At 43.5% G+C, this 13,653-nt stretch overlaps 1 protein-coding gene across 1 annotated transcript; it reads left to right on the top strand.

Moving 5' to 3' along the window:
- The first annotated feature begins 2,509 nt into the window (after positions 1-2,509).
- Positions 2,510-12,367, top strand: HNRNPU (heterogeneous nuclear ribonucleoprotein U). Its single transcript, XM_081114632.1, has 14 exons — positions 2,510-3,379; positions 4,192-4,303; positions 4,399-4,472; positions 6,413-6,552; positions 7,022-7,121; positions 7,515-7,627; positions 7,930-8,193; positions 8,488-8,607; positions 9,029-9,157; positions 9,245-9,413; positions 9,680-9,919; positions 10,224-10,411; positions 10,716-10,787; positions 11,257-12,367. The coding sequence occupies exons 1-14, from the start codon at positions 2,749-2,751 to the stop codon at positions 11,308-11,310; spliced, it is 2,406 nt and encodes an 801-aa protein (XP_080970758.1). The 5' UTR covers positions 2,510-2,748; the 3' UTR covers positions 11,311-12,367.
- The last annotated feature ends 1,286 nt before the right edge of the window (positions 12,368-13,653 follow it).

The raw sequence follows: 13,653 nt of genomic DNA, 5'->3' as shown, positions 1-13,653 counted from the left end.
CTCCCTGCCCTCAAGGAACTTAGACTAGCTCCGAGGATGCCTGTGGGAAGAGAGAGCTTGTAAGGTCATAATCGCTTTCATCTCATTCTTGTGCAGAAGGGTCTACATATCTTCTCCATGAGAGCATTGAAAGCATAAGCAGCAAAAACAATGAGTAACATTGGCATTGTACGTACTTTCAAGTGGTGAAATGTTAAATGGCAGATTTCACCCGTTTCTAAGAAGAGCAGACAGTAAGGTGATGGCTCTTTGAATATTTTTTCTTTCAAATGTTGCCCTAAGAAAGCCCAGTGTAATGGAGGAGCCCCGGGGTGGGAACTTCCTGGGCTGTAAAATGAGCGGACTAAAGATCTCCACGCTTCCTCCGGCTCAGAAAGTCCGCAGAGCTCCTGGAGATAAAACCATGGAACTTTCTATACTTCATGTTTATTATTACAACTGACTTAACCTGCCAAGAACCATTATAAATTGTTATGTCGATACACTTTATTTTTTCATAGTTTAATTTTTTCCAGTTAAATGGAAACTGTTTTCATATCACTAATATTTACTAGTATAAATATAGGTAGTATCTAAGAACACATAAACTTAAAGGACCAGCATAATAACTACACTGAAGCTCTCATTTATTCATTACCCAGTTTGTGAACAGGTAAGCATCCTATAGCTCTCTTCACATTTTTGAACAAGGGCACAGAATTTGAAAAGTTTAAATTCTAGCTTGTGACTTGTTTATAAGTCACATTATATCCAAAGGACATTACTAGTATACCCAGGATATTATATCCAAACGCTAAAATGAGTTTTTTGACATTACATGGCGGTTCCTATTTTGGATGCTATGCCGTCTACCTCCATTAACTTGAACTGAGAATTACCAGTCCTGCACATAGTCCATTCATTTCAATTAAAATCATTTCATAAAAAAATCATTTCATAGTGTTAATATTTCATCTTTATTCATGACTACATGGCAACATATAAAAATGTATATATATGAATCAGTAAAATCATATTTACCTACGGGAGGGAGTTTACATATGTATTTTTCCAAATTTCAAATTAATATTGGGGCAGCATTATTGTGCCAGTTCAGCACCAGTGTACCCAGTATAACTGACCTCCTTAGTCAGAGCCAGTGGAACACGGGGAGATTTTTCTGGGTTTTAAGCTGTTCACCTCTATCCCAAATCTAACTTCTGGCACCCCTATCTAAAACCTCAACAACACAACACACCTTAGCAAAGAGAAAAATTAACCTTCAAAGACACACACACACAAAAACCCCACCCCCAAACCCCACACATTTCTAGAGTGAGTCTATTTTTCTTTTGACAAAATCACAGTCCTTTATTTTCCACGAGCTTTTATTAGAATGTCAGCATGACAGGGTCAAGAATGTTCCTGCAGGAGAACGCAGAGAATCCAGTGCACGGTTTGCGGGGCCTCATCCTCGGGGTCAGCTCCCGGGGCCTCCTCCCGGCGGCCAGGTCCAGAGCTGGGCCGGGGGCGTCTTGGGGGGCAGGGGGTGCGTCTGCTCGGGAGGCAGAGGGGACCCCGAAAGGCAGTTCTGAGCCCGATTTCCGGGCTGTTAGCACCCGGGGGCCGCTGCCCCGACAAGGCCGATGCTGAGTGTGGTGGGGGACCCCGGCCGGCCCCCCAGCCCGCAGCAGGGGGAGAGGAACAGACAAAAGCAGGGCCCGGCCCTCGCCCTCCCCCAGTTCAAGTCCACTTCGCCCGCAGGGCTTGAAGACACTAAACCAGCGGCTCTCAACCTTCCTGATGCGGCGGCCCTTTAATACGGTCCCGCGTGTTGTGGGGACCCCCAACCATAACATTATTTTCGTTGCTACTTCATAACTGTAACGTTGCTACTGTTATGAGCCGTCATGTAAATATCTGATATGCAGGATGTGTCTTCATTGTTACAAATTGAACATAATGAAAGCATAGCGATGAATCACAAAAACAGTATGTAATTATAGATGTGTTCTCCGATGGTCCTTGGCGACCCCTGTGAAAGGGGTCGCGACCCACAGGTTGAGAACCGCTGTACTAAACCAAATGGTCAGCGTGTAACAACTGCCCATTTGCGTTGCACAAATCAAAACTAAAAAAAAGAAAAAAAACCCCACACATTTTAATAAGGCATTTGAAACCAATAGCTGGACGGGGCGAATCTAAGATGGCAGGCGGAGGATGCGAGCTGTGAAATTGACACGCTGCGGGCGGAAGGCGTTCGGGCAAAAGCGGGCTCCGGGGCCGGTCGGGCAGAGACGGTCCGAGCGTCGCCACCGGAGAACTAGCGGGGCCCACGCGAGCCGCGGGGGTCGGCCTCGGCCAGAGGCGGTTCGCGCTTCCTCCCTCTGCTCAGGACCGACCGGCCACGCACGGCGCGGGCCCGCCGCGCGGGGGGGCGGGGCGTCGGGCGCGGGGGGGCGGGGCGTCGGGAGCGCGCCTGTCCTGCGCGCAGACCCGCCCGGCGCGGGGGGGGCGGGGCCGCTATATTACGTGCGCGGCGCCGCGGCGAGAGGACGTTGCGTGCTCGCTCGCGCCAGGCGAGTCTCGGCGTCTCCCTCGCGAACTCCGTGAAAGGAATTGGCGCCGTTCGACACCAGGCGGGTCCGCTCTGCAGCAGGAACCCACGTCCAGCCGCAGCCGCCGCCGCCACCCGCGCCGAGGAGCAGCCGCCGCCAGTGCCGAGGAGGAGCGAGTCTGAGCAGCGCCAGCGTGAACGGGGCCCTCACCATGAGTTCCTCGCCTGTGAATGTAAAGAAGCTGAAGGTCTCGGAGCTGAAGGAGGAGCTCAAGAAGCGGCGCCTCTCCGACAAGGGCCTCAAGGCCGACCTCATGGAGCGGCTCCAGGCCGCGCTGGACAGCGAGGAGGCCGGCGGCCGCCCCGCCATGGAGCCCGGGAACGGCAGCCTCGACCTGGGCGGGGACTCCGCCGGGCGCTCGGGAGCAGGCCTCGAACAGGAGGCCGCGGCCGGCGGCGACGAGGAGGAGGAGGAGGAGGAAGAGGAGGAGGGGATCGCCGCCCTGGATGGCGAACAGATGGAGATCGGGGAGGAGAACGGCGCCGCGGGGGCGGCCGACGCGGGCCCGATGGAGGAGGAGGAGGCCGCCTCGGAGGACGAGAACGGCGACGACCAGGGCTTCCAGGAGGGGGAGGATGAGCTCGGCGACGAGGAGGAAGGCGCGGGCGACGAGAACGGGCACGGGGAGCAGCAGGCCCAACCGCCGGCGACGCCGCAGCAACAGCCCCAGCAGCAGCGCGGGGCGGCCAAGGAGGCCGCGGGCAAGAGCAGCGGCCCCACCTCGCTGTTCGCGGTCACGGTGGCGCCGCCCGGGGCCAGCCAGGGCCCGCAGCAGTCGGGAGGTGAGCGAGCGGGGGCGGCGGTCGCCGCGGGGCGGGCGGCGGGTGGGGGCTGCGTTGTAACGTCGCGCGGCGGGAGGCCCGCGCGCGGGGGGTGGGGAGGCTCGGGCGGGGGCGGGGGGGCCGCGGGGAATCCCGGATTAGCCGGGAGGCCTAGGGATCGGTGTGTGCGACGGAGGTGGCAGCGCCTCCATTATGTGGCTGGAGAGGCGGGGGAGCTGCAGCTGCCGCGGGCGGGCGCGGGGGGGGGGGGTGCCCCGTCGGCCGGCGGTGGCGGCGCCGCCGCGCTGCGTGCGCGCGGTGCGGGCACATGTCCCGGGGGGAGGGGAGCGTCCCGAGGGCCCGGGTTGGGCGCGCTTTGGCGGCGCTGGGCCGCGGTATTGTGCGCGGAGCGTGGGGGCTCGGCGTGACGTCACTTCCGGCGGGAGGGGCGCGCGGGGCGGAAAGCGAGTACAATGCGGCCGCGGGGCGCGCGGGCCCGGGCGGGGGAGGGGCGGCGGGGCGGGCGCGTCCCCTCCCGCGGCCGGAGCGCTCTTTCGGGTGCACGTGGGCTCGGCCTGTGCGGCGCGCGTTTTCGTTAGGGTTCTCGAACCTTCGAACGGCCTGCCTTGGTCTGTGATGTCTCTCGACTGCGTCACGCACTCCAGGCCAGTTTCGAGCGGATGGTGGTTAGCTTCGCGTTGGATTCGTGGATTAAAGACGCTTACAACCAGAAACAAGGAAATGCCGGGCTGTTTTGAGCCTCAACACCCAAGGGCTGTGTGTGTGTGGCCTTGGGGCTCGGCCTCCTGCATTCGGGGTGTTGTGTGTTGTAGGCGACGGCAAAAGCGAGCAGAAAGGCGGAGACAAAAAGCGAGGAGTGAAGCGCCCGCGGGAAGACCACGGCCGCGGCTACTTTGAGTACATTGAGGAGAACAAGTACAGCAGGTAGGGCCCCCCCGCCCGGCCGCCCGGCCCGCCGCCGCCCCGCGTGTCCCGGGGGGGGAAGGCAAGGCTGGACCGGAGGCCCCGTTGTCTTTCAGGGCCAAGTCTCCGCAGCCGCCCGTGGAGGAGGAGGACGAGCACTTCGACGACACGGTGGTTTGTCTGGACACTTGTAAGTGAGGCTGCGGCGCCCCCTCCCCCCCGTTTTCAGATGTGGTTTCGGTTTGAAAGGTTAGGAAAGTTAGTAGTGCCTTGAGCTGAAGTGCAGAAAATGTAACGGGACATGGAAACAGGTTTCCAAAGGCAGGAAGATGATTTGTCCGGTAGCTTAAATATTTGGTATAATGTCAGCTGTATTGCTAATTACACAGGCTCTAGCAATTTGGTAATACTCTTTTATTACTTGAAAGTTCTTTGTAGGAATGTAAAGTTAATGCCAACTTTTGCCTCGCTAACTACTGGAAACTTGTAAGGCTTCCTCAATAAAGTAATTTCATCTTTTTTGGACTCACCTTAAGTGAGCTATTTGGATTAGTTACGTATTTATTGATGGCTTTTCCCGTTAGCACCCCAGTGTATTCCCTATTCTAAAAGATTGTAATATTACTTTCTCAATAACTGCTCTTTTGTTCTCAATTCCAGTTCAGTAGCTGCTGCTTTAACATAAGTTGATTTCTTCCAAAGACCTGGGGCAGCAGCAGCGGCCTATCACTGGGCCACTAGCTCTCTTCACCAGCGAATGGTATCAATGGCAGCGCTGTAAATACTGCTCCTTTACCCAGTTGGGTTGCAATTGAGTAGGAGGAAGTATTAGTATTGCAAACCTCTCAATGGCCATGGCTGTTAGAGTTGTAAATTTTACTTACGAAGAGATTTGTTGATTTAGTATTTGATCAGTTCTTTCAGTGATAGAACAAAGGGTAGAAATAATTGCTTGAAAAATAAGAGGTAAGGTGTCAATCTGCCCTGTAGAGCCTGGGGAGTTGAAGCTTAGATTCTAGTGTTTTTGGAAACAGATTGATTTTTTATTCGGATATGTCAGTGTGTTAATACAAAACCTCTGATTTCTTGTTGAGTATCCTTTACAGGTAGTTAAGATAGTGGAGTCTTTTAAAAGAAAACTACATGGAAAAGTAGTCAGATGAATGTTTTTTAAATTCGGTTTCTTAAATATAAAATATTAGGTATTGGCAAGATAAATGAAGCAATAATTCAAGAAGGTAACACTACTATTATAAAGTAGACAGACTTGTAACTGGTCACCTAGGAATATCAATTTGTTAAGTGCAATGTTGGGTTCATTCTATCAATGATGGTTGGGAATTTTAAGAGCAAAGCTAACGTAAGGGGAATTTCAAACTACGTAGATTTAATTTTTTCTCACCAATAAAAACTTTTTAAGGAAACAGCTTTCTAACTTCAGCTCTCCCTCAGAAGTGCATGTTAATAAGCCACTGACCCATAGGTAGTGAGCTAGGTTAAAGACATGTTGGATTTGGATCATCCCGGAAGTGGGTAACCCCCATTGTTGTTGAACAGGCAAGCACAAGGAAAGGAGACCTAAAGGGCTATAATAGCTACAGCATTAGGCAGCTGGGTTTGTATTTGTAGATTGAGGCTGCCTTCACAAGTTTTAGAAAAGAATTTAGGATCTAGAGTCCCTGGTGTTTTAAAAATAGAAAGTACAGGATCAGCAGCTCATACAATACTTGGTCATGGCCTTCTGTCAGTTCTATTGTGGCACTGGTAAATTCTACCTGGTTCTGGCATGCTTCACTTTGATTTCCTGCTATCCTCTACTGCTTGCCTCTAAATCAAGGTAAAGAGCAGAGCAGGTATGTATTAATGTCACATTGTCTTATTTTATATACTTAAAATACACATTAAACCTTGGTGTTTCTTAGTTTTATAGGTAGTTTACACTTCAGTACATAATTTGGCAAGTGACTTGGTGGGAGTGGGGCTTAAAATTGAAAATTTAGCAGCATGTAAAAGTTTCCTATGTAGCATCTAGACATATGTGCATAAATTTAATAACCAAGTTTTGTCTACATAGCAAATATGTTTACATTTGATGTGAAAAGAAATAATATGGTATTGATATAATTACAGATAATTGTGATCTGCATTTTAAAATATCAAGAGATCGCCTCAGTGCGTCTTCCCTTACTATGGAGAGTTTTGCTTTTCTTTGGGCTGGAGGAAGGGCTTCTTACGGCGTGTCAAAAGGCAAAGTCTGCTTTGAAATGAAGGTAAATAGAATTGGTGTTTTGTTTATCTTTGGAAAGTTTCTATGAATTAGAAGAGGGATAGGAACCTTTTGTAATAGTTGAACATGTTGGACCTGAATTTGTGGTACACAGCCGGCCCCTTTATTACAAAATGCACTCTTTTTAATCAGGCACTTGAAAAGACCCACCAAGGGTTTAAAAATAATTAGACTCTTGATTTTGTTCCAGAGAAAAAATGTTAAATACGTGCTTTAATTGTTGTAGATTGAATATTGAGAATATGTAATTTTTAAGCATTAACTATTCTTTTAAATGTGATTCAACCAAGTACTTAAATCTTTTCAAGTTATAAGCCCTTATCAATTCTTTAAGTTCTTGAATGGGTGACTGTTTGTATTAGCAGCCAGAGCAGTTATCCCATGGAATGAAATAAGCCAGGTTTCAAGGGTTTATCTGCTGATAGTTAAATCATTTATGATTTGACTTTCAGGTTACAGAGAAGATCCCAGTAAGGCATTTATATACAAAAGATATTGACATCCATGAAGTTCGGATTGGCTGGTCTCTAACCACCAGTGGAATGCTACTTGGTAAAGTTTCTATTTGAGTCCTGTGTTTTCAGTGTTTAGGGTCTGATTTTAGTAGTTAGATTAGAAGGCATTCCAAATATTTTGCTTGTTTTGTCTAATTCTGTTAATATTTTAAATAGATAACATTAGCATGTACTAGGCATAGGCTAAATTTTAGTTTTTGTTCTTTTATGACCAATAATATTTAAGATAGAATGTTACCCACGTTATGCAATTCGTAAACTAGTTCTATAACCCATTTAACTCTACATATAGTATAAAGTCAGTGTATGTAAAAGAATATTTAGTATATGCTCATTTTTTTTAAAACCTTGCATCAGGAATACTAAAATATATGGGCATTAAGCTGCTTTGAAAAAAATCAGCTTCATGGTAGTTTATTATTATTTTTAGGAGAAGAAGAATTTTCTTACGGGTATTCTCTAAAAGGAATAAAAACATGCAACTGTGAGACTGAAGATTATGGAGAGAAGTTTGATGAAAATGATGTGATTACATGTTTCGCTGTAAGTCATAGCCAATTTTTTGTGTGTAAATGGCAAGTTATATGCTGGGAATTTTTTTTTTTTTTTAAAGCTGTGTTAATATCAACATTCACTACTAACTGCTAAAAAGTACTTAGCATCAAGTCGACCTGAAAATGTAGTTTTATCTTCTAAGGCAGTATTGTTTCTGCTTTTGGATATAGATTGAACCTGAATGGTATTTCCATAGGATAACCGGCACTCATTTCAAAGTTAAAGTTTCTTAGTTTTACAGGAAGCAGATTAAAACTCAATTCTCCCCCCTCCCCCCCCTCTATTAACAGAACTTTGAAAGTGATGAAGTAGAACTCTCCTATGCAAAGAATGGACAAGACCTTGGTGTTGCCTTCAAAATCAGTAAGGAAATTCTTGCTGATCGGCCACTCTTCCCACATGTTCTCTGCCACAACTGTGCAGTTGAATTCAATTTTGGTCAGAAGGAAAAGCCATACTTTCCCATACCCGAAGACTATACTTTGATCCAGAATGTCCCCCTGGAGGACCGAGTTAGAGGTCCAAAGGGGCCTGAAGAGAAGAAAGACTGTGAAGTAAGTAACCTATTTAGAAAGCATTTGAGCACTGCTTTTGTTTGGGCAAAAATGACATTTAGAAGAGTTAGGTGATTGGTGTTTTTCATTTACTTTATGCCATGCCTGGAATTTTTCTCTAAGTAGCTATCTTCTCTGTTTATGTGGAGTGTTAAACTTTCCACAAATTACTTTGTTACAGTGCTATGAAAATTCAGATATTTTAAAGTGGGTTTTGTGCATTAAAATATATTTTAAATTTATTAGGTGGCTTCTGATGATTAGACAGTGAAATAACATTTCTTCCCATTGTAGGTGGTTATGATGATCGGCTTGCCAGGAGCTGGGAAAACTACCTGGGTTACTAAACATGCAGCAGAAAATCCTGGTAAATACAACATTCTTGGAACAAATACCATAATGGATAAAATGATGGTAAGTAGAATGTCTAGTGCATGATCTCCGCATTTTAAAAAGACCCGAAGGTATTCTAAGTAATCCTTCTGCCTACTGTCCTTATCCATTTTGTGATAGTATTTGAGAGAGGGGAGTTTGGGGAAAGTGAAATTGGCTACTTAAATGTGGGCTCTTTATCTGTAAGGTAAACTGCTTTCCAAATTCTGGCTTCATTGTCTTTTCTAAAGAATTTTAAGTTCTTACCATCCAACAGCTACAAAGATGAATAGCATGGGGTCTTAGTGCATGCTAGTGACCCTTTTTATTATAGCAATAGTGGGAAAAGGCAATTATTTAAATTTTTAAAATGTTGCCTGTTTTTCATATGTAAGAAAGATTTAAGCTGATGCTTAGCTTAAGATTCACAAGCTCAAAGGAAACTTCTCACTTTTAAAAACAGGTAGCAGGCTTTAAGAAGCAAATGGCAGATACGGGAAAACTGAACACACTGTTGCAGAGAGCTCCACAGTGTCTTGGAAAGTTTATTGAGATTGCTGCTCGTAAGAAGCGAAACTTTATTCTGGATCAGGTAAGCGCTGTAGCTTTGAAGTTGAGAAAAGTAACTGAAAATTGGATTTGTGTAGAATTAATAAACAAACAACTTTTTGTTTTTAAGACAAATGTGTCTGCTGCTGCCCAGAGGAGAAAAATGTGCCTGTTCGCAGGCTTCCAGCGGAAAGCTGTTGTCGTTTGCCCAAAGGATGAAGACTATAAGCAGAGAACACAGAAGAAAGCAGAAGTAGAGGGCAAAGACCTACCAGAACATGCAGTTCTTAAAATGAAAGGCATGGAATTTTATTCTATTGTCACACTCAATCTCTTTCTGTGATTTATGTCTGTAAACTTAGTTTCTTCTAGAAATACCGTTCCTGGAGTTACATTAACTCTTTGTAAATGAGTATGTTTGGCTTATTTCTACTTTTAGGAAAATGTGTTAGTAAACCAGGAAGTTACTGTAGTGTGTGTTGAAAAACTTTAAGCCATTCAAGAATTGGAGATTTAAGGATTGTGTGATTGTGAATGTGTGTTAATCTGACTTTATTCCTTGTAGGAAACTTTACACTGCCAGAGGTAGCTGAGTGCTTTGATGAGATAACCTATGTGGAACTTCAGAAGGAGGAGGCCCAAAAACTTTTGAAGCAATATAAGGAAGAGAGCAAAAAGGCTCTTCACCCCGAAAAGAAACAGAAGAGCAATAAAAATAAGAGTGGCAAGAACCAGTTTAACAGAGGTGGTGGCCACAGAGGACGTGGCGGATTCAATATGCGTGGTGGAAATTTCAGAGGAGGAGGCAAGTGAACATTCAGTATTCTCTTTATTTGATTGGAAATTGAAATAAGTGAAAATCTTCTAATTTGGGTCTACATGTTATTTAGCTGAATTTAACGTAGGAAATTTGATCCTCATTGATCATAGCTCCTCTAGTATAAGGTTTTAATGTGATTTGGTAGGATACACACCTAGGTTATGTCAGTGGTTAAACATTACCTTCACCTTTAAACATTTATTTTAATGCAATGGTCCAGAAGAACCCTAAGTCATATGTGTAAAGGAGGCGCAACACACTGTAATCTAAAATACCTCTTGTTTTTTAGCTCCTGGGAATCGTGGTGGATATAATAGGAGGGGCAACATGCCACAGAGAGGCGGAGGCGGAGGCGGAAGCGGTGGCATTGGCTATCCGTACCCACGTGGCCCTGTTTTTAGCAGCCGAGGTGGCTATTCAAACAGAGGAGGGAACTACAACAGAGGTGGAATGCCCAACAGAGGGAACTACAACCAGGTAATGATTTATGATCCTGATGCACTGATCCCTAATTATCTGTATAAATTAGTCTAAAAAGAGTAAGCTTGTGTTGCATAGCCTCTGTGAGAGTTGTGGGAACACAGTGTGTAAATGCATTGACATCAGGAAAATTAGTGACGGCAGTAAAATGAGTCCACTTAATTAAATTTGATTTTCAGGTACACTAATTAGCAACTATCCCGTTTCTGTGCTGTGCTCCCTCATCCTTCCCATGTACAAACCTAAGACGTGGTTGTGCTCTGAGTGCTTAAAGATTTTTCTTTGTTTTTTTCCATTTTAGAACTTCAGAGGACGAGGAAACAATCGAGGCTATAAAAATCAATCTCAGGGCTACAACCAGTGGCAGCAGGGTGTAAGTAATTTCTTATGTGCTTAGTACATTAAGTTGTATTTTTTCATAAGAATCATTCTTCAAAAAGATCTTATCCAGGGATTGAAGTGTTTGTAAGTGTTACAGGGCAAGGAGTGAATTGTGTTGCAGTCGTAGCCATAATCTTATCTTTTGAAGGTAAAATAGGTTGATGTTTGATGTAACTTAATATTTTTTTAATTAGTAGTATTTAATATATATGGTTCTTTTTTAATACTAGCTTTAATTGTATAAACTAACCAAGTCCTGATGTGTTTCCTTTTGTAATGTGTTTATTGATGATGATAATGGAATATTAATACTAACTGAATGTGGTTTGTAGAAATCAGAGGTATGACAGGTATAAATTTGTTTCCAGCAATTACTCTGAATTAGATTCATTGTCATTTCCTAAAAGCAGTTTGAGTGGCTTATTGATGTTTTTTCTTTAAAAAAAAATTTTCTCTTACAGCAATTCTGGGGTCAGAAGCCATGGAGTCAGCATTATCACCAAGGATATTATTGAATACCCAAATAAAACGAACTGATACATATTTCTCCAAAACCTTCACAAGAAGTCGACTGTTTTCTTTAGTAGGCTAACTTTTTAAACATTCCACAAGAGGAAGTGCCTGCGGGTTCCTTTTTTAGAAGCTTTGTGGGTTGATTTTTTTTCTTTTCTTTTTTGTACATTTTTAATTGCAGTTTTAAAGTGAATCGTAAGAGAACCTCAGCATTGTGCACGATAAGAGAATGTGTCAGTATTTCAGGGTTCTACATTTTATCTGTAAAATGTGACTTTTTTTTTTATCACAACAAAAGTAAAATGTTGCTTTGTACCTGGTGTCTTTTATTAAGAATTTACTCCCCCCATTTCTCAGAGATAACAGTCGGGAGTCATTGTCACAATATAATAGAAATGTTAGCAACCAGATTCATGTAAGGACCAAGTGGTCCTCATGAATCGCGTAAGACTCTGTACTGCTCATTACACTCCATCCTCTCTGTAGTTTGCTGAGTAGTGGAGGGGGTATGCTAAACAGTAGTTTCTGGCAATAACTGGGAAGGCTTTTTCTTTTTAAATAACATTGGAATTGGCATAATTGAATGAAGATAAAACTTGGAACCAAGATAGAGAAGATGGAGTGTATGTAGAAGGGCTGTTAAAAATGTAAAACTTGGTTGTATTATTTGTGGAGGCTCAAACTTGTGAAGGTTAAATACCATAATTTTCCATTTGTTCTGCATTTTGATTCTGAAAAGAAAGCTGGCTTTGCCCATTTCTTATTAAAAAAACTTGTTGTAAATCCAGTTGTCTAATGGGATCTATATGAAGTTAGCTCTGTCTGTATGCCCTTCTCCCACAAAATACTGTATAACTAGTGTGCTTGTAGTAGTTAACTCCACCATCTTTGTAAGCTAATGCAATTGTGAGTCACCCATTTATATCTTAATTTTTAATCATGTCAGTTCTTGAATGGGTATCTCCTTAGCCTGCTGATTTCTTTTTTCTTTCTAAAGAAAGTGGGTGGAGAAATTAATTTAGACGTTTGTTTGCAATAAAAAGAATTCATTTTACTCTCGTTTTGGGATTCTCGCCATCAAGGTTCAAAATCCCTTTTTAAAACTCCCAAGAGGAGAAAACCTAAGTGCGTGCTCTCTGGACAGCTTATTCTTTACTCTGTACTTGGAACATTTAGGTTTTAAAAACTTAAATGTATATTGACAATTGATCTGAATTGTGAAGTAAGTTGAATTCTTCCCTTCCCCTCCCCCATAGATGACTTAACATTAAATGAGGGGAAAAGGTAATGGCTGGGAGAAGTTAACACTCAGTTTATCATCTTACAAAATGCTAATGGCTGTCCTCAACTGATATTTTATATACATATGTAATACATGAAACTCTGGGAACAGATGCTTTTAGAAGCCATCATGCAAGCCAGTCATTGATTTCACTACTACACAACACTGCTAACTTAACTGTAGCTATGTGATAACAGTAGATCCCCTAACTGTAATTTTATTGGGTTTGCACAGAACACTTAATCTTCTAAAGGACCCTCACTAATGTGAAGTGAGGAATCAGGAGTCAAACTGTAGAACTAAAGCTTCAGTCTAGTGTTTTGTTGGTATTTTAGGTTGCTTCTGGTAAGTTTAGGTTTGTCTATATTTGATTGCTTAGATTTGTTTTAGCTGCTTCAAATCAGATTTTTAACTAAAACTACTAGGACATTTTTTTTCTACAAGCTGAGCTGGAGTTGAGTTTTAGATGTTGGTGTAGGTAGCTTCAGTTGATAAATTTGTGGAACAGGGCTAATGTTACAATCACCATAAGAATACTTAACAGAACAAGCACAGGGTAGCGTCTCAAGGGCTTTTGTCTTTTCAGCAATTAGCCTGCTGCTGGCAGTCACTAGCATGAGCTACTTTGCAGTATATATTACTAGGATTGCATAGACTTAATTTAAACCCAGGGGGCAAAATTCAAACTTCGTTGCTAATAAGTGTTTAGGTACTCTAAATATCTAGGTGCCTTTAAAAAAATCTTAAATATACCTTATAGTTAAATATTGCTTACTAAGAATTCCATATTCTAATAATTGCAGTGGAAGAGTAATGGCCAAATGACAGACACTATTTGATAGACTTAAGGAGTCTCAAGATCAGAATTAATAGTAATATCTATGGTTATATTAAAATAAATAATCTTAGAAAGTATATAAAAAATTAAGAACAGGGAGAGCACTAAATTGCAAGCAAATGGGAGGAAAATGCCAAGTTTAGCAGAGTAAAGATCTGTGAATGAGAAACTTGGCTTATTCACTCCTCCCCTTACCTACCTCTCCTGGCAAGCAAAACAAACAAG

The sequence above is a fragment of the Myotis nattereri genome (assembly GCF_964212035.1).
Source record: "Myotis nattereri genome assembly, chromosome: 20".
Classification (NCBI taxonomy): Eukaryota; Metazoa; Chordata; class Mammalia; order Chiroptera; family Vespertilionidae; genus Myotis; species Myotis nattereri.
The sequence above is the reverse complement of the archived record's forward strand: the minus strand, read 5'-3'. Positions and strand labels throughout refer to the sequence as shown.